This window comes from Ursus maritimus, unplaced genomic scaffold (genome assembly GCF_017311325.1).
Source record: "Ursus maritimus isolate PB19 unplaced genomic scaffold, ASM1731132v1 scaffold_4, whole genome shotgun sequence".
NCBI classification, from domain to species: Eukaryota; Metazoa; Chordata; class Mammalia; order Carnivora; family Ursidae; genus Ursus; species Ursus maritimus.
Genome location: NW_024426552.1, coordinates 44,231,883 through 44,253,065, shown reverse-complemented (window position 1 = coordinate 44,253,065; position 21,183 = coordinate 44,231,883). Strand labels below are relative to the sequence as shown.

At 38.7% G+C, this 21,183-nt stretch overlaps 1 protein-coding gene across 1 annotated transcript; it reads right to left on the bottom strand.

Moving 5' to 3' along the window:
* Positions 1-5,391: 5,391 nt before the first annotated feature.
* LOC103662048 (olfactory receptor 5H2-like) lies at positions 5,392-20,739 on the bottom strand. The gene is made up of 2 exons (XM_008689698.2): positions 20,731-20,739; positions 5,392-6,357 (listed from the first exon to the last, which is right to left on the bottom strand). The coding sequence occupies exons 1-2, from the start codon at positions 20,737-20,739 to the stop codon at positions 5,392-5,394; spliced, it is 975 nt and encodes a 324-aa protein (XP_008687920.2).
* Positions 20,740-21,183: the final 444 nt, after the last annotated feature.

Here is a 21,183-nt window from a genome sequence, read left to right as displayed (position 1 = left end):
ATGAGTCTCTTGTAGACAGCATATGGATGGTTCTTGCTCTTTTATCCAATCGGATATCCTTTGTTTTTTGTTTGGAGCATTTAGGCTCAGTCAGTAGAGCATGCAACTCTTGATCTTGGGGTTCTAAGTTCCCTGATGTCTTCTATGTTTTTCTCAAGCCCAGCTAGTATCCTTATTTTGATAGCTTTAAATTTTGGACAAGGCATATTATATCTGTTTTGATTAGATCCCTGACTGTGACCTTTCCTTATTACTTCTTTTGGGATGAATTTGTCCATCTTGGCATTTCGTCTAGGTCTCTGTCTTCATCTGTATGTTAGGAAAGCCTGTTATGTTTCCTACTCCTGAGAGTAATGGCTTTATGAAAAAGAAGTCATATGATGTCCAGAGCCTAGCACTTCAGGAAATGTCTCTGGAGTATGCTGTGTGCACTCTGCTGCTGTGTTTTGGCATTAGTCTTCTTCAGTTTCTCCTTGCCTGTAGTGAAGAGTGTCTGGACCTTGGCCAAAGTATGGAGGGTTTTAACTAGGTGTGCTCTGGTTTGCTTGTTCAAAGAGACCTGATGCTATTTTCACTAGAGCTGAAGCTTTGCAGAACTCTGTGGTCTGTAGATGTGGAATGTGCAGGGGTTTGTGCTGGTCTTTTGGGGAGGATTCTTTTGCTCTGGGTCTCAGGCATGTATGCCCAAGAAAAGCAGTACCAGCAGAACACAGTGGGGTGGGGGGTGTGGTTTGGTGTAAGCAGTTTAGGCCACCAATGTTGGCACTGTACTACTTACTGGAGTTAGTATATGCTGAGCAGTGGAGAAGAGAAATGGCATCAGCCAGCTTCCTTGTCACCAGAGAGGGGTGTTCACACCCACTTCTGTCTGAGGAACTCACAGAGAAAAGCAATCAGTCTCCCCTTATGTATTTCAGGTGTCCGTCAAATCACTGCCTTCACGCTGTTTGTGTCTGAGCTATCTGCCTGCCTGGCAGTGCAATACACCTTGGGCTCTTTCCCAGGCAGGTCCACTGACTTTTAAGACTCCAAACATTAGGGACCTGGCATGGCATGGACCCCCAACTTGTTCTCTTGGGGAGGGTCTTGCTATGATGAGGCTGCTGCAGTTTGACCCAGAGGCGCAATCACATCAAGGTGCAGGAGCATGAGGTTTGGGGTAAAGTACAACAAAGAGACAGTGTCCAGGTTAACTACCATCAGCAGGTATCTCTGCACCTGTGCTGAGGTGTGGGGGTTTGGAAATATTACCCAGGATCTTTTGTCCATGAAGAGGCAATGCCACTTTCCCCAGATTACTCCAAGAAGGAGGAATCATCTCTCTGAGGGTGTCCCAGGTGATCCTCAGATCATGCCATCTGCACCCTGGGCTATCTGCCCACCTTCTCCAGAGGAGCACTGCAGTGTCCCCAGGCCTCCACACCAGTCACACCATGGACCTCTAAAACTCCAGTCTTTGAGCCCCACTGGTTGTAAAAACTCACACAAAGCAACCTTTTTCTTTTGTCCAGTCAATGGCTTTGGAAAAGTGTTTTCTTTGTGCGATACCGTGTGTGTTCCTCTCTCTTTCTCTCATTCTCTCTCTCTCTCTCCCTCTATCTCTTTCTCTCGTTCTCTCACCTTTCCCTGTGACCAGGGCTCCCTCCCCTCCACAGCACCTGCGATCCATTTCTCCCTCAAACCCCAGATTTACACCTCCTACCGTCCATGATATGGCCTCTTTTCTCCCTCTAGTTGTGTTCAGTATGTTCTGTCAATCCTCAGATCGATTTCTTGGGTATTCACGATGATTTGATATTTATCTAGTTGTGTTTCAGGGTCAAAGCAAACCTAGGGTCTTCCTACTACTCCACCATCTTAGTTGTTCCCCATTTACCCTTAGGTAAAAACAAACACGTAAGTCCTAAGTGTGTTGATTCTTTGAGCACAGTCTAAGATAATGTTGTCAGCAACTTCTCAACAGGTATTATAAAATGATGAGGAAAAAATGTATATATATGTATACAGATAGAGGAACTATAAATTCTTTTAAATCTCCAGGTGAGAAAATCAGTATGTTCCTAAGAAAGGGTGTTTATAATATATTATTATTATTTTAACAGGGTGGTTTAATCCACATTAAGCATTACTCCAGACAACTGGATGAACTTAGCATTGTGATATAATCCTTTATGTTTAAATATTCATCTAGTAATACATATGTAAGTTCATAGTTTATTTTTTAAAAACTGCAGAATATCTTGTCTAAAATGTGGATTTGCAGAGACGTATATTTTAGGTCTTTCCCAACATGACACTGAATTGACAAAAATGATGTACAAAGATGAAAAATTCTGTAACAGAAAAAAACAATGGGAGCACATCAGTGAACAGAAGATTTTAGTGAATTTCTTGAAGGATTAAAGTTGTTGGAAGTTTAACAAAAGACACACAAGGCAGTGGAATCTATAGATGAGACATGTACAAGAGAAGTCTACACAGGAAGTCTGAGTTTCTGAGACCCCCAAAGTCTATTCCATGCCCACCCAACCTAAAGTAGGACCAGTCGTTTTATAACCACACTCAAACACTCATAGATTGATGTCAGCCTTTTTTATTCAAAGAAAAAGCCAGTTAGGGAAAGAGATATTTATGGTTACAAAAGAAATACACACCAGTTGCTTTTATTACCAATACAGTCTTCGGGTCATCATGTTACATGAGCAAGCAAAAATGTAGATAATGTACAGAAAAAATCAGCACAATGGGAATATCATATAGCAACAAGAATTAAATTACAGAGCTATGCTATAACATGGACTCTTTAGTGAAAATAATAACATTGTCTGGACTCTGACGTATTCACTCGGTTTCCTTGGACTTGGGGGTATCCTTCAGGGAAACAAAAACATGGCAGTTGACCTGGTCTAATCTTGTGATCCGAAACTCCAGAAATACATGGTAATGTTTGTTTTAAATATTTTCTGTTTTGTATCTTTAAACAAACACCTAATAAAGAACATCTTCCTAATGTGCTGTACTCTGTCCCAGGAGCTAATCCTCATGATAAGAAGAATAAGAATAAGAATAATTCACTTTAGCTGTGTGATACTCGTGAGTGTCTTGAAAGAAATTTAAGAAGGTGAGCTGGCCTGCAGCAGACACTCCAGGCCTAGTAATCACCCAGGACTCATTACAATATGAAAATGAGTGACACATTCTCACTTCATTTGAAGTATTTGTGCTGTCAGGTTCATTTTAAATTTGTGTATGTTTTATAAATACTTTTTAGTAACTCATGGGTTTGAGCCACTGTGCTAAACACTGCAAAAATTTGAAGAGTACTAGGACTTCTATATTGTAATCTAAAGAAGCTTATAAGCTAAAAATAAGTATTACACAAGGCCATTTGTGGCATAATTATCATATGGTTTCACTCATTTATGGAACATAAGAAATAGGAAGATCGGTAGGAGAAGGAAGGAAAGAATGAAGGAGGGGTAAGAAGAAGGGGGAATGAACCATGAGAAACTGTGGACTCTGGGGAACAAACTGAGGGCTCCAGAGGGGAGGGGGGTGGGGGATCAGGATAGGCCGGTGATGGGTATTAAGGAGGGCACATATTGCATGGTGCACTGGGTGTTATACGCAAAAAATGCATCATGGAACATTGCATCAAAAACTAAGGATATACTGTATGGTGACTAATATAACATAAAAATTATTTTAAAAATAAAATTAAAATATTTTAAAAAATTAAAAATTAAAAAAAATTAAAAAAAATAAACAAAACGTAAAGTGCCTCAAACAAGTGAGCATTCCTAACCTTTTTGAGATAATCTGGAAATACATCAAGGAAACTGTAACATTTATGATAGATCTTAAAGAAATGACCCATTTCAATTGTAAGTGAAGGTGGGTGCAATTGGGGAAGCATTCTCTGTAGAAGGACCTGTGTGAAGAAAAGTGTGTATCTAAGAAGAAAGAGTCCAGAAGGATTTCAGTAACTCATTTCTGCAGTAACACAGAATCCATTAGGAGAATTTTAGGAGACTTCAGAGTTAAATCAAGGTTTTGGGGGATGAACCTCAAATAATGCCAGGGAGAACAAGTGTATGTGTGTACACACTTACACACATATTAAAGATGTGTATTTGTACTCCCACCTGAAGTCATTAACACTAGGGCAATTATAACTGCAAAAAATGTTTAATCAACAGAGGGGCGCCTGGGTGGCTCAGTCATTTGGGTGTCTGACTCTTGATCTCAGCTGGGGTCTTGATCTTAGGGTTGTGACATCAGGCCCTGTGTTGGGCCCCACACTAGGCATGCAGACTACTTTAAAAAACAACAACAACAACAACAACAGGGGCACCTGGCTGGCTCTGTTGGTTAAGCATTTGCCATTGGCTCAAGTTGTGATCCCAGAGTCCTGGAATGTAGCCCTGTGTTGGGCTCCCTGCTCAGTGAGGAGTCTGCATCTCCCTCTGCCCCTCTCCCCATCTCTTGAACTCTCTCAATCTCAAATAAATAAATAAAATCTTCAAAAATATATTTAAAAGCAACAACAGCAACAAACTAATCAACACATAGCAAACATATAATCTGCCAAGGAAATATACAATCTATATAATATGTATGTAGATATCTTTGTATATTATTTATTTTGTACATATACATATATAAATAACCATATGCATATACATATATAGAGTTCTAGATATGTTTACCATATATAATAATCTGGTAGATATGAAAATCCATGAAAACTTGCTAAAGTGGGATATTATTTAGTCAATATTTTGGAAGTGAGAGAGTATCGACAGGATGTAGAAAAAGTAACAATATTACAGCAAATGATAGAAGTGAGCAATTTCAGTGTGAGAACCTCAGTGATAACAGTAGAATGGTGTAGGTAATCAATGGTGAGAGAGGAAGGGCAGAGGTGAACCTGAAATCTGATTACTCATTATACTTTTTAGTTTCTGTTCACTCAAATACAACCCTGACTCCCATATGGAATAAATGCAATGAGTCTTCAGGCTGCATAGCTGTATGGCTGTCAAATATATAATATTTAAGTTCTTTTTAGAGAAATTACCCTATTACAATGCTTAATGCATTTATGAAGCCACACTGAAACATGCAAACAGGTAAAAATATTTTGTTTCCTTTTAAATTATTTTTATGTCATGAACACTTGATTAAAATTCCCTCTATGTTTTGACTTTATTTATTTATTTATTTATTTATTTATTTATTTATTTATTTATTTATACTCTCACCTTAAGCCATTTAAACACTAGGACAATTATAACTGCAAAAACTGAACAGTAATCAACACATAGCAAATATGTAATCTATACAGTTTTTGTCATTTTAATAAAAGGAGAACAGATATTAATGTGAGTTCTAAGAATTTCTCTTTAATATTTTTCTCAATGAATCTACGACTTTCTTATTTCTCAAGCTGTAGATAATTGGATTTAACAAAGGAATTATGATAGTGTAAAATAGAGAGTCCATCATATCTTGATCTTCTGATTGTGTAGATACGGGGCGCACATACATGAAGACAAGAGCACCATAGTATAAAGAGACAGATAAGAGATGGGCTCCACAGGTGGAAAAGGCTTTCTTTATGCCTTGTAGAGACTTCTTTTTTAAGATTGTAAAGAGAACTAGTGTGTAGGAGACAAGAACTATCAGAATGGTGAACATCTGTATTGACCCAGCAAAAATAAACACTATCAGATAATTGATAGAAGGGTCAGTACAAGAAATCTTAAGCAATGGTATAATGTCACAGTAAAAGTGATGTACTATGATGGAATTGCAGAAGGTTAATCTGAATAAGAAAGCATTATGAATTGTGGCATGAAGAAGGCCACCTAAAAGTGACAAAACTAACAGACGGTTGCACAATGTATTGGACATAATGACTGGATAAAGTAATGGTTTGCATATGGCCACATAGCGATCATAAGCCATTGTTGCCAGCAGAAAACATTCTGTGGTTATACTGATTACAAAGGAAAAAAATTGTATCATGCATTCTGAAAGAGATATCATTTTGGTCTTGGCAAAGAAATTGACCAGCATCTTGGGGGATACTGTGGATGATATCCAAGCATCCACAAATGCCAAACTCCCAAGGAAAAAGTACATGGGGATGTGAAGCTGAGGGTCATTCCATATGAGAGCAATTAGACCAAGGTTCCCCACCATGGTGAGAAGATAGATAACCAAGAACACCAGGAACAGGGGGATTTGCCACTGTGGCTCATATGTGAGTCCTGTGAGAATCAAATCTGTCAGCAATGTTGCATTTCCATGTCCTTTTCCATGTTCCTTTTCCATATCCTCACTGGGTGTTGCCTGAAATGAAATTTAGTAAATGGGGAAAAGAATGCACTCAGTTTATAACATGAAAATATGGGGAGGAGAGTTGAAATAAAATTATATACATCAGAATACCCTTTCGATCTTGTGTATTTCCTCTATATTGATTGGAATCCTTTGAGGGCTTGGAAATAAGTGCAGTTATTTCAATTTTTTAAATGTGCAGCAATGAACAGAATTGGGAAAATGAAAGACATTGTAATATGTCCTAAATTTATGGGATAAGAAGGGTGCGATATGGAAATTTTGTTTGGGATTTGGATGTAGGGTGAGGGGAAAAGGAGCTTGAAGGGCCTCAGTAATAAAATGAGGTAAATAGCATGTGAATGATCATGAACATTATTCATCAGGGAATAAGCATGCACTGAAACTTAAGGGAGCAGTACTGGTAGATTCTTTTTTAAATGAATATATGGCAGTGTAGAAAATAGGCTGCAGAAGGGGAAATTAAGGTCAGGAATACTAGTCAAGAAGAAGTGACTACTATACAGTGTTCTCAAACCAGAACCTATAGTAAAACCTCAAACGTTTTATGCAAAATATAGATTTGAGCTTTTGCTATAGACATTGATTTAGTGAATCAATTACTAAGGCTAATAATCTGTATTCTACTTGGTCTCTAAGTGACTCAACACATGTGACATGGCTAATTCATGTGTGAAATGACATTGAGATTGATGGGAAAATGAAGAGATAGATGGAAAAGAGTTCAGAAGGTAGATGCAGTACCTCTGTGACACGTCGCAGGTGAAGAGTTAGCGAAGAATCGAGGAGTCACTTGGCAACTGGGTAGATTCTCCTCAAAAATGGAAATCTCAGAAGCAGTGGCCAGTTTGTGGACATCCAGTGCATATGTACTTTGTAGAGTGAGTCTACTACAAATAGTGAATTGGAAACCATTGGGGTAGACTGAAGGCATACTTATGTATGACCTATCTATTGGAGAATACACAAAGTGAAGAGAATGATAAATAACTAAACTGACAAAGTATATTAAAGTGGAGGGAAGATACATGTCATTTTTTGATAACCAACCTGATCTTTTCTACCACATAATCTTGGTGCCAGGCAAAATCTTCCACCAACTCTAGGAGCCCAAAGAGCTACAATTGACTTTCCTATCCACCTAACAACTAGAGTGAGGGTACTTGCAATGTAAGTTTGGCAAATCTACATCACTCACACTAGATTTGGAATTTGAAGTGAAGGAAGAAGAGCAACAAGGACAAAAGAGAATTTGAGTTGGTAGGGCAGCCAAGGCACAATATGAAGCTTCCAGCAAATGCACCCTGCACCCACACCAGTAACTCTGTCAGTGTGAACAGTGGTATTCCCACACAGCTGCAGTGACAGCAGCCCTCATGGAGTCAATGTTGGAATATAATTTTTGCTATTGACAGACTGCCATCCTTCTTTCGGTTGCTGCCCATTTTTTCCCCCAGCTGATCCCTTGAATCTGCCATCACCTCTATGTTAGATTCTATTCCAAAAAATAATTTCTTGTTGAAACTAACAGTTCTTTTTTTATATAATAATTTTTTATTATGTTATATTAGTCACCATACAGTACATCCTTAGTTTTTGATGTAGTGTTCCATGGATTCATTGTTTGCGTATAACACCCAGTGCAGCGAATAAAAACAGGGAGAGACCAGGAAATGATACAGAGCAGAATGATCGAGAAGAGAAGGAAAACAGGACAGGTGAGTGCCATGAACACAAAGAGGAAGGTACTCAAGAAAGACAAAGAAAGTTATGGTGCCAATCCCTAAAATAAATGCTCTAGTAGGACAAGGAGTGTCAGGTGTGATTGAGCATGGAAACTAAGAGTGGCTTTAGTGAGAGCAATTTCTGTTATGTGGTGCAGTGGAAGCCAGAGAATAATGAACAGTGAATGGGAACAAGTTGCACCACAGTGAGCAGGGAAGCGACATTGAATTCTCCAAGAATGTGGACAACAGTTGTTATATGTCTACTGTGGGTGGACAAATAGAACATTTTTCCTTGATATTGTTTTAATAAAAGTACTCAAAAGAGACAAACTGAGAGGAAACCATGAAAAGGAGAAAGAAGACAGCAGAAGGAGAAGTTTGGGTTGAAGATCACAAGATGCATGAACAGAAACAGGCAGAGAATAACAGACACATGGATGGATAAGTGTGGGAAAGACAAGCAAAGAAGAAGGATTAAGAGTATATCAAGGGTGCCTGGGTGGCTCAGTGGGTTAAGAGACCGACTCTTGATTTTGACTCAGGTCATCTCAGTCCTGGGATTGAGCCACACATTGGACTATGCAGTCAGCAGGGAGTCTGCTTGAGGATTCTCTCTTTCTCCCTCTGCACTTCCCCCCACTTGCACACTCTCCCTCTCTCTAAGATAAATAAATGTCTTTAAAAGAAAAAAGAATGTATCAGAGAAAGACTATGAACAACAAAAAAAGAAAGGCCCAGAGTTTGGGGATAAATGTTTATTTTAACCCTGGTTGATGTTGAAAATTGTCAACATTGGGAATTTTTTTTTAAATTCAAATATCCAAATTTATTTTTCTATGGAATATGTGTATGCAAGAGATTTTCAGGTTAAATTTTACTTCACAAGCTTTGATCTTAAATATATTAGCACTGCCTGAAAGTTTTTTCATATTTAAAAGTTGCTTTACATTTGTTATTACAGTGATTAGAACTGACTTGTTCTAGAAATCCTTATGGTTTTACTTAAGAGCACCTTTTCTCTACCAGTGTTGTAGCAAAATAAAATTGATCCAGAAAGGAGTGGAATAGAGGTGATATTAATAACAAAGCCAGGAATTTCAAGTGGTTAATGTATTTCTATTTGGAAAAGTCTCCTTTCTAGGCAATTCCAAATCACTAATTAATTAAAAAATCTCAAATTCAGTTTGTGTGGGTACTTTTTAAGCTATAATTGCTGGAAAGAGCAGTGAAGGAGCACTTACTGCCTATTTCCTGCTACATGTATAGAAATAGTCAATGAAATTCTCATCTGAGTGGGAGATAGGATAGAGTTAATACACGTGACTTACCTTAAAAGGTTGAATCAGAAAATGTGATCAATTAAACGTAATGGAGCTTTTAATCAGAATAAGTAGACAGATTTCTTACATAGGAATGAAATGATTTATATGTAGTTTAAATTGTTTAACATTCTAGTTCATGAATACTTATAAAGTCATTATAGATACATTAAGAAATAATAAAACAGTGTTAAAGGGAGTAAGTCAGTGTTACCGCTACTTTGCTTTACTAGATGATAGTTATTAAAATTTAATATGTAAATTATTCACTATTTGTTTTCTATCACTCACCTGGCTTTTTGGCTCTTGTAAACCCAATGTAAAATTATAATAAATGTAATAGTATATAAACTTTATATATAAAGAATAATGATTTTAATAGTGATCATTTCTTTCTTACCCATATCTTATAAGAAATTGAGGGAATTCGTTCGACGTGTTAGGCTTTCTAAAGTAAATAAGAAATACAGTAGCACTGAAATGACCATAACATGCATAGCAACTCCTTGCACACTGATTCACTTTGGAAGCTTCATTTAACAAGCTCAGGAAAATGTTATTTATATCAATTTATTTCAAGCACAAGAGTCAACCAGTTGTACAACTGTGGGCTTTTTGCCAAAAGAGAAATGTATGAAGAACTAAAATTCTCCCAGTAGCACCCAAGGCTTCCCTTTAGGACAAAACTAAATTGTTCTTCTGGGCATTGTAGATTTGAACATGTATGAGAAGTCCAGGTATCTCATAGGGCATTACAGACTCTGAAATCATAAACATCAAGTCATCATAGATATTGTATTTTATGCCCCTATTTTCCACAATTAATGACACCTCTGACATATTTATGCAAATTTCAATGTATAAATTTTGATGTTCTGAGTGGTTTGAGTATTAATATGATCTTATCTGAGCTAATCATGCATGATTTTAATGAGGCCAAACTTCTGCATTCCCTTCAGGAGCCAACTCCAAATAGAGGTGTCCTCCTGATGCAAAGTGCAGCTCACATTCCAGACCTACACTGCACTTCCCACTTTAATTTGTAAACAGGTGAGAAATCTTATTTGGCAGAGGTCAAGGGAAGATGAAAGGGAAAACAAAACAAAGGACCATAGTGGGAGTGGTATATAACAGTGCTTCTCAAACATTAATGCCTGTCAATTTCCTGGTGATTTTCCTAAAAAGCACACTCTCCTTTGATAGGTCAGGGAGGATGTCTGAGAGTCCTCGTGTCTAACAAGGTGATACCCTGGATATTTGCCACCTTTAGGGCCTTCCATCCTTGGAGGGTCTAGATGATCTCAGAGCTAGATCATCAGAGAAACAAACAAAGAAAAGTGGTAAATGTAGCGGCATGCAAAGAGAAGCAAGATGGAGCCAGATGGGACAAGAAAGTCCAGCATGTTTGGGCTCACATGGGGTCATGGAGGCTAGGTCAGGTACTTTGTTCTTTCCCCCACTTTTAAGGACAACTAGTGAGATTTTTTGAACATGGTGGTAAGGTGTTCATATTTACCTTTCAGCATGAAGAGAGAAGTGACATGAGTGTTCATTCAGAAAATAATGACATTATTTATATCAAAATAGAACAATGTAGAAATAGTAACATTTTGATCTCGTATCTGAAGAGTAAGAAAAATGCTTAACCTCCACATGGGACTTGATGGCAGCTAAGGGGAAAGCAAAGGTTCTATATTTTGATGGAGTCATTAATCAGTTATTCTGTGTCCTTAGACTTTGTCTGTGAAAGCCAAAGAAGAGGGGGAGATAAACTGCATAGATAAAAGAGAAGCCCTGTGAAAACTCAGCAGAAGGGTGGGTAAGTAATACGTACACTGGTAATTTCAACATAATCTAAACTTGAGTTAAATTTAATTCTCCCTTCAATTTTGTGTGTTTGTATCTCACCTCATTTTGTGGCCCATCTCTGGGTACAAAAGTCTGCATCCCAGCTTCTAATATGAGTAGTCTTCTCAATTTTAGTCATTTTAAATTGTGAGTCAGTGTATCTCAATATGGTCATCATTTGCATTTTCCTAATGATGAATTGTATTGAACATATTTTTGTGTCTCTATTTGACATCTGTATATCTTGTTTACCTAAGCGTCTATTCAAATATTTTCTGTTTTTTAAATTGAGTTAAATATTTCTTATTTTTCAGCTTTGAGATTCTTCTTATATCTGGATATAATTTCACTTATATGTGGCATTTAAGAAACAAAACAAATGAGCAAAGAAAAAAGAGACAAACAAAAGACCAGACTTAAACATAGAGAACAAATGGGTGGTTACCAGAGGGGAGGTGGGTGGAGCGATGGGTGAAATAGGTGAAGGGGATTAAGAGTACACTTGTAATGAGCACTGAATAATATACAGAATTGTTGAATCGCAATATTATACACCTTAAATTATATGATACTATGTTAATTATATCAGAATTGAAATTTTTAAAAAGTAATGGAGCCTGATGCCACCCAATGTTAAAGAAATGCCATCACCAGTAATTTACAGTCTGAGTCTGAGAGCCACCTGTTGAAAAAGCTGAAGAATAATAACAGTTATTCAGTCAATAAATGTCAGGAGAAACTCAATTTCCCCAAAAGCCCTTTTCAATTCCACTACTAGGTTTCATGAACAAATTGTCATTTATATTGTAATTTTTACTGTAAAAGTTACAATAGTTTTCTTTTGTGAGATACTATAAAAATATTCAATAACAACATATGAATAAAAACAAAATAAATCAGAACTCAACACTATCGCAGAAGTTTGATGGATTCAACGTGTCCTTATCTATATTTAAACTATGAAGTAGAGTTCTACAATGAAATCAGGGCATTGTTTGATAGTTATAAGTTTAATAGGTAAATCGAGAGGAATATGAGTACTATAATGGATATGAAAATGAAGATGTCTCATTTCAAAGGCATATTCATAAAGAGGTACTTTTCATCAAGAGGAAATTTTATCATATATTTCCAGTCAGGATCTGTCCTCAAAGAACTCTGTCCAATATTATGCCATTCTCTCTTGATTATTAAAATAGTATTCACCTTGATTAATAGATATTTAATAAACAATAATTTATTTCCTTCAAAGGAAATTAGTCAGATATTTTGGTTCAATAAATAATTATTATGATTTCCTAAATTGCCCTTGATAATTATTTATTAACAATCTTTTCATTTTGTCCCATTATTCTTACAATACCTTCTAAGCTCCTAAAATGGCCTTACACTCTCACCAGCAATTTTCATTCTTCAAACTAAGTTTTGAATTTTTTCAATGGGCTGTGCCTACAGTAGTTTAAAAACATGACCGTATAATTCTTTGATCACCCTCCCATTGAGAGGTGTGTTTTCTGTCCCCTTCCCATGAATCTGGGCTGACCTGTGTTGCTTTGACCAATAGAGTTTGATTTAAATAATACAGTGAGGTCATAAAGGTTATGTGGCTTTAGATTGGTTCCCTTGAAACACTTGGATTTAGAATACTTATATGTGGAGCATTCCCTCTCAGAACCCACCTGCCATGCTGTGAAGCCTAGGCCACATGGAAAGACCTTTTGTAGGTGATCCAGTCAAATTCCCAAGCTAAGCTCCCAGCTGACAGCTAAGATCATCTTTCAACCGTTTGCTCAGTCAACTTGGATGTCTAGTCCTGCTAAACCTTCAGATGACTCTGGCCCCACCACTACCTTACTGTACGCCTACAAGCCTCCAATCAAGAACCACTCAACTAAGCCCAATCAATCTACGAAAGTGTAAGAGATAATAATAATTTGTTGTTTTTTGCTGCTGCATTTTGGGGTTGTTTGTTATGCAGTCATAGTATCTAGAATAATCTCCTTTCCCACCACAGGCTTTCAGAATGTCTTTTTCTCTTCCTGAATGGCTTTCTCTGACCCCCCACCATATGCTCTCCCACTTTTTTGCATGGCTAACTCCTACTGATTTTTCTAATCAAGCTTAATATTTGCTTATTCAACAAATTTTCCCTGACCATCTTCCTTGGGCTCATTCTCATTATTATTTCACATGCTCTGAAGTTATTGACTGTGGTAGTAAAGTCCAAGTTGGGGAGTGATTCTACGTGTCATCACTCCTCTTCAACTCCATGGATCCAATCATCCCATACCTTAATATAATATCAGGGAAGTTCTGAGGTTCCTAAATACTAATGAAGTCCTTTTGCGAAGGACATGAAAAAAGTTCAGTCCATTCTGATATTCCAGGTCAGTTAGTGAAATATTAAAACTAAAATGCCATTCAAAGTTGAAATTGTCTCTTCTCTTAGCTTAGGCTTGTCTCTGGCTGGGAGGCCTACAATAGGGGAGGGGACTTAGTCGGCTTCTCTCTGCCCTCAGTCACTTTCTCCTACATGGACAGAAACTTTCTGGTCAAACCATGGGAAGAGTAGGTTAAGGAGAAGGACAGTTTAATAAGGCTGGTACAGTTGTCATTTGATGTTGGAGCATGTAGCCCATGCACAATTGCTGGTTCTTTTTCTTTTAAAATCCACTTTGGGGAGTTTCTCAGAGACCCCCCTCTGCAGACCTTCAGACTGTATCTCTTTTAACAAGTGAAATCAGGGGCGCCTGGGTGGCTCAGTCCTTAAGCGTCTGCCTTGGGCTCAGGGCGTGATCCTGGAGTTCTGGGATCGAGCCTCACATCAGGCTCCTCCACTGGGAACCTGCTTCTTCCTCTCCCACTCCCCCTGCCTGTGTTCCCTCTCTCTCTGGCTGTCTCTATCTCTGTCAAATAAATAAATAAAATCTTAAAAAAAAAAAAAAGTGAAATCAATGTCTCTCCTTTAGCTGTGTGCTTACCACCCCCCTCTCTGTCCCTGGTTCCTGGTGGGGAGATTTCTCTCTGTTGGGGTCATATTGCTCTCAGGTTGTTCAGGAGTTCTCTCTCTCTCTCTCTTTTCTCTTTTACCAGGATTCCAAGTCAGCTCTGGTTGTGAGGGAGACATTTAGCTCCCAGGTAACAAGAACAGCTAAGTCTCTCTCAATTCAATTTGGGGTCTCACTGCTTCATGTTTCAGAGTCATCTGGCTGGCCCATTTTATTGCCAGACTTTTCAAGTGTGAGTCAAATATTCTTTCACAGATTTCTCAAACACCAGGGGGCATATGGCAAGCTCCCTCAGTAAAACCCTTCTTCACTAGCAAGCTCCCTCCTCACACAGTGCATAGGACTTGGGGAAAGCCTGTAAGCCTGCAACATCTCTCCCCAGAGATGTCTCTCTCCTAGTTTCCCAAACTCTGATTAATCTCAAAGCATTTATATATCTTTGTGGGCAGTAAGACCCTGACAGTCTCAAGATAGGTTTTTATTTTTTTTATTTTTATTTTTTTTTTTTTAAAGATTTTATTTATTTATTTGACAGAGATAGAGACAGCCAGCGAGAGCAGGAACACAAGCAGGGGGAGTGGAAGAGGAAGAAGCAGGCTCACAGCGGAGGAGCCTGATGTGGGGCTCGATCCCAGAACGCCGGGATCACGCCCTGAGCCGAAGGCAGACGCTTAACCGCTGTGCCACCCAGGCGCCCCTCAAGATAGGTTTTTAAACCCACTTTCTGCAAATCCTGCACAGGGGTCTCTCATCTCAATTTGGAATATGGAGGTTCTGATAAAACTAAACTCAGATGACAGGGTAAGTTACATTTCTGCACTAACAGGAGCTTAGTACATGCTTTCCTGGGGATGGCAGGGAGATAGATGACATACTGTACAGGAGGGGTTGAAGAGGTCACTGGAGAGCCATAAAAGGAGGACAACCTTCAGGTTACTGGGAAAATTATGTCAAAGATTTCATCTCTTTGGTGGTCGTAGCTTGCTTCTCTAAGAATTCTTGTCATAATAAATTTCAGTGTTACGTTTGTTTCTTGTGATAAGATGAAGAGAATGCTCAGGTGATGTGTCCTTTTGAGAGTCACACTTCCAGTATAGCCAACACAAAACTAAGAAGATAATTTGTTTCAGGGACCCCATCCCTCCCACTTTTAGTTCTGCTTCTTCCTGTCCAGCCTGATGTCTTCAGGCTGTGCATGAGGACTACACGTTTGGTGCATTATCTGGCTTTTGGTGTGTGAGAATAATGGCTTCCTAGGTTTGTGCCTCATTCCTCTAGGCTGTTTCCTTCTGAATCACTGTCAAAATACCGATTGAATTGATTTGTGCTGTTGGCATAATAAGTCCCTTCTTCCAGGTAAGTTATTTCCATTTTAACACCTGAACTTCCAAGACCTTATTCTCAATTTTTTTTTGTTTCTTATCCTTTTCGCTTATTGCCTGCCTGCCTCCCTCCCTCCTTCTTACTTTTCCCCTCCTTCCTTCCTTCTTTCCTTCTTTCTTTTCCTCTCCTCTCCTCCCCTACCCTCCCCTCCTCTTTTTCTTTCTTTCTTTCTTTCTTTCTTTCTTTCTTTCTTTCTTTCTTTCTTTCTTTCTTTCCTTCCTTCCTTCCTTCCTTCCTTCCTTCCCTCTCTCTCTCTCTCTCTCTCTAGTCTTTGAATACCTCAGCTGGTGCTAGGCATTGCAATAAGCCGTGGGAATGCACACCACACCCCGGCCCTCTTGGAAGTTGTGTGGAACATGAGCTGCTACTAAAAACATAACACAAATCATTTTCTCTAATGTGGAAACATAATATATTTCATTTTTTAGTCCATAAACAATACCCCTCATTAATTAATTGTGCTATTGCTTGTTCATTTGACAGGAAATATAAAATGTATTCACCATATTTGTCTCAATATTCTAATGGTAGAATATGTCATTTCTATAAAGATGGAGAGAGATTTTGACTAGGGCCCCAGGTGAAACACTCACAAGAAAAACGTAGAATTGATAGGTTTTTTGACAGCTAGAAAATTTTGCATCTGAATTAGTGATAAAAAAATTCAAAGAAAAAAACCAAGGTGATTATTAACCCTAAAGAAAGGAAAATTTTGTGGAAGACAGGAAACACCGTCGTAGTCCCTATGTGTTTTTCCTATGAATAAAGTTTATACAGTCATAATAAAGTTAACCCTGAATATTGATAAACATTCTAACATAGCTGTATTAAAAGGGTGAGGATATGAAGAATTAAGTGTGGAAATTCTAATTCGGTGTGTGAATTTAATAATTTTTAAAACTAAAAAATCAACATGTAGCAGGGCACCTGGATGTTTCAGTTTGTTAAGCATCTGCCTTTGGCTCAGGTCAGGACCTCAAGGTCCTGGGATCAAGCCCAGCATCCAGCTCCCTGCTCAGCAAAGAGTCTGCTTCTCCCTCTCCTTCTGTCCCTGCCCCCTACTCGTGCTCACTCTCTCTGTCTCTTTCTCTATCAAATAAATAAAATCTTTTTAAAAAAATCAACAAATAGCAACGTAAGCATATGATTTAAAAAATACAGACATGTATAACTATAGGACAAATAAAAGATTTGAAAGTGGTGTAGGAATTGATATTTCTTCATTAAAATCTTTGAAGTTTTAGGGGGATAAAGAGATCTTGAATAGTATATGAAATATCTAATGAATACTTAAAATTAAGAGCAAGGATTAGATGCTCAATATGCCACAGTTAATAAGTGACAAAACCTGGATTGAGACACAGGGAAAGGTTGAGAGAACTAGAGCAGAGTAAAAACCAGTCAGTAACTTCGGGCTAGAAGGGGAACTTCTTCAACTTGATGAAGAACATTTCTGAAAAAGCTATAGCTAAGATCCACTTCAGAATGGCAGCATGAGAAGTTCCATGGCCCAGTTCCCCAAAGAACAGCATAAATGGTGAACATTATATGTTAAAAAACATGATTTAAAAATCTCTGGGAAGTGGGGGTGGCTGTGCTAGTGCTCTGGCAGTGTCAGGACACGGAGGTGGTGCTGCCACTCTACCATGTGGCAGGGGTGACTGGGCTGCAGGGCGGTGAATAGGACTGGCTCTGGGTCCCGCGCAGGCCTGGGGCTCCTCTGGATGAGCTGGTAGGCATGTACCCCAAATACAAGGAGGAGGAAGAGCGCAGCTACTACAGCTGCAAGTGCCCTGGTGTGCTCAAGAACGTACTTGCAGTCAGTGTGGGCAGCATGCTCACCTCTGGCTTTCTACCTGGGCGCCCTGAGCCAGCACTATGACGAGTCCTACCATAAGATGAAATATGGTAACATGGGCTGCCTGACATTGACAGCAGGATGCTAATGGGCATTAACATGGTGCCCATTGCTGCTTTGCTCTACACACCTGTGTTCATCAGTGGCCATGAAAAGCTTGTGGTTTGGGCTCTCTGCCCACATTAAGCTGTGAAAACTGAAGTGTGTGAGCACAGGGCTCACTTGAGACCACCAGAAAGTCTATATCTCTGCTACTCTTAGGACCACTGGCTCCAAGGTCAGGGATTGCTGCCCACCTCACACCTCATGAGCTGGGACCTAGAGCTATGGCCACTCTGGTTTTCAGGCCATAGGAGTCTAGGTAGGCTCATGGTGACAACATCCCTCCCACTGCCCACAGGTTTTATGGCAAGAAGAGGATGATGTTCCTGGCTGTGGGCATTTATGCCCTCTAAAAAAAAAAAAAAAAGAAAGAAAAAACATCTCTGGAAATTTGCTGAGGGTATGTAGCAAATGAAACATTCATTCAAGAAAATATATTAAAATTTGGTAATAATAGAATCTACAGCATTTGAATCATAACCTACTCTCTGTCTGTGCCTTCCCAGCTCAGAGTGTCTAAAAGTCCACTCTATTCAGGTGCAGCCAAGAACATAAAATTCCCTTCCCACATCCCCTCTACCTCCTAGTAGTTGACTGCGTTACCTCCCAAGAGGGCCAAGCCTACAGTTTTTCTCACCTCCTTCCAGCTATGTGTTGTGGAAGTTAAATTCTGGGTGAGTGTAGTCAAGAGTCTGGGGATTCCTTCTACCCAGTCCACACTCATAAGGTAGAGACTCTATCTTAGGCATGGCACAACAAAAATACCAGGACCTGATCATTCTTGTGCCCAGCTCATTTGTAACACAGTTGTTCCAGACTGGAAGGGGCAAGCTGAGATCAGAGGCTGCTTGCTGTACCTATCCAGTGATACCCAGGGGTATCACATGGAGAGACATGGGTCACTATCACACTCCCATGTCTGAGAGTTGAGTCTTAAAGATTTTACCTAAAAGGAAAGAAAGGCCTTAAGAACAGAGACCTACAAAGTGTCCCTCAAAGAAAGTGACTTTATTGGCAAAAGATGATTAAGAGGAGATTGGTGGAACCAGTGGTGAAACATCCAGCTGGTTTGCCTGGAAAAATGCAGGATAGGAGAAAATAGGGAGGAGTTTGCCTCAAATTAGAAGGAGTCTCAAACGTTATCCTCAAAAACCATGCTTCAGAGCAGCCCAAATTTAATTATTTATGAATGTGGAAACATTTATTCCCCAAGGCATTGAAAAGAGAGAGCAGCAGTAGGGGGGAGGGGAGGGAGTGCTCATGCTATTGCCTGGACAGAATGGGGCCTAACAGCTGGGTATGAACAAAGTGAGAGATAAGAGGACCTCTGATAAAAGTATGGTCATCCCAAGTGACTGTGTGCATGCTGCATCCTCTGGAGAGCAGCGTCAGAAGCTTTACACTGCAGAGGAAATGGACTTCACACACACACACACACACACACACACACACACAATATCCACCCAGTCACTAACAAGATATAACAAGAACCAAGGATGAATGAGAGTTCTACAATATATTATCTTCAATGCCCAGTTCTCAACAACAGCAACAAAGTCATGAGATAGGCAAAAAGTAGAACCCAAACAACAGAAAATCAGCAGACAACACAAACTGCCTGTGGAGCAATCATATATTGGATTTAACAGAAAATACTTAAAAATAATCATGATAAATGTGTTCACAGAACTAAAGGAAACAAGGATTAAATAAGTAAAGGAAGGTACGAATGCAATGTTATGAAATAGAGACTATCAATGAAGAGAAAGTATGAAGAAACAAACGAAATTCTGTAATTGAAAATTACAACTGAAATAAAAAAATCACTGCAGAAGCTCAACTGTAGATTTAAACTGACAGAAGGAAGATTAGTGAATTTCAAGTTATATCAACAGAGAGTATGCAATCCAAAGAATGAAGAAAAAAAAAGAATGAGGAGAAATGCACAGATCCTCAGAGAAATAAAGACAGCACTAAGTGCATCAGCATGTGCATATGGGAGTACCAGGAAAACACCTTTCGGATAAAAGACTTGTATAAAAAAGATCCAAATTGTTTGTTGCTAAAAAATGAACAAAGAGCACACAAACAACCCAATAAAAATTGGGCAAAAGGTCTGAACAACCATTTTACCAAAGGAGAAATACAGATAGTAAATAAGCATATGAAAAACGCTCCACATTATTTGCAATAGAGAATTGCAAATTAAAACAATAATGACATATGTAAAAGAATGGCTAAAATTAAAAAAAAAATACCTGTTGCTGGCAGGAATATGGAATGATAGGAACACAGGCACATACCCTCACTCTGGCAGCTGTCAGGGCCTAGAAGCAATGACATTGCAGAAACAACACACCTGTGGCCCAGATCTTGGTTCTTAATACCATTTTCAAGTCAAAGGAATTAGATCTACTTGCAGAAATAGCAGTTTCAGTGACTAGGGCAAGAAATAAATATGCAAGATGAGCCTGGAGCATCTTGTAATGCCAGAAAGTTAAAAAAAATAATAATAGTGAAACAACAAACAAACACAACCCCACCCTGCATACACAATGATGGATGTATGTCAAAGGGACACAGGAGCCAATGGAAACAGCTCCCAGTGGCCAAAGCCAGAATGATTTGAGCAGCAAAATTAATAGTGTTTAATTATATCAAAGTAAAGAATAAATATCTGTGATTCTATACCGATGTAAATAGAGGATTGAATATATAAAAAGTAAGGTAAATGGACAAATCTTCCATGCAAGAGAATTCCAATTTGTATAGATACTTTGCCCCAGGGAGATGGTCCATTTCTTTCCTCTCTGTAAGTGTGGGCTGTGGATAGTGACTTCCTTAGGAGAACACAGTAAGAAAAGGTGGAGACAGAGCAACTACGCTATGGAGAAACCTGGCCAACACTATGTCAGCCACATGGTCAAGGTCAACATCAAGAGTTACAAGTTATGAGGACAGTATTTGCCACTCATAGGATGTGATGAAAATGGTGATTTACCTTGGTGGCCTTTCTCCTCAAAAGCTGTCCCTCCAGTCTAATGATGAAAAAAAAAATCAGAAGAATCCCAATTGAGGACATTCCACAAAATACCTGATTAACATTCCTCAAAACTTACCATCGACATCAAAAACAAGGATTATCTGAAAAACTATCACAGAAACCTGATGACTAGAGGGACGTGATGACTAAATAAGAATTGATATGCTGAACGTGATTCTGGATGGAAGGACACTAGGTTAAACTATGGATATGAGTCAAGTATGAATATCACTTCATCGTCATGTATCAATATTGGCTCCTTACTTATAACAAAGGTACCATACTAATGTAGGATATTAATGACATGGGAAAATGGGTGTGCCATATATGGGAATGCTCAGTACTATCTTTATTATTTTCTATAAATCCATAACTGTTTGAAAAATTTTTAGAAAATCTGAGAACTCTGAGATAAAGTTCTTGTTTCTCAAAATGAAGCCAGAAAACACTTGGGAAAAACAATCACCAGTTTTCTGCTTCCAATGATATTAATTGGTTCAAATACTTATTGTCATCGGATGCTAAAACT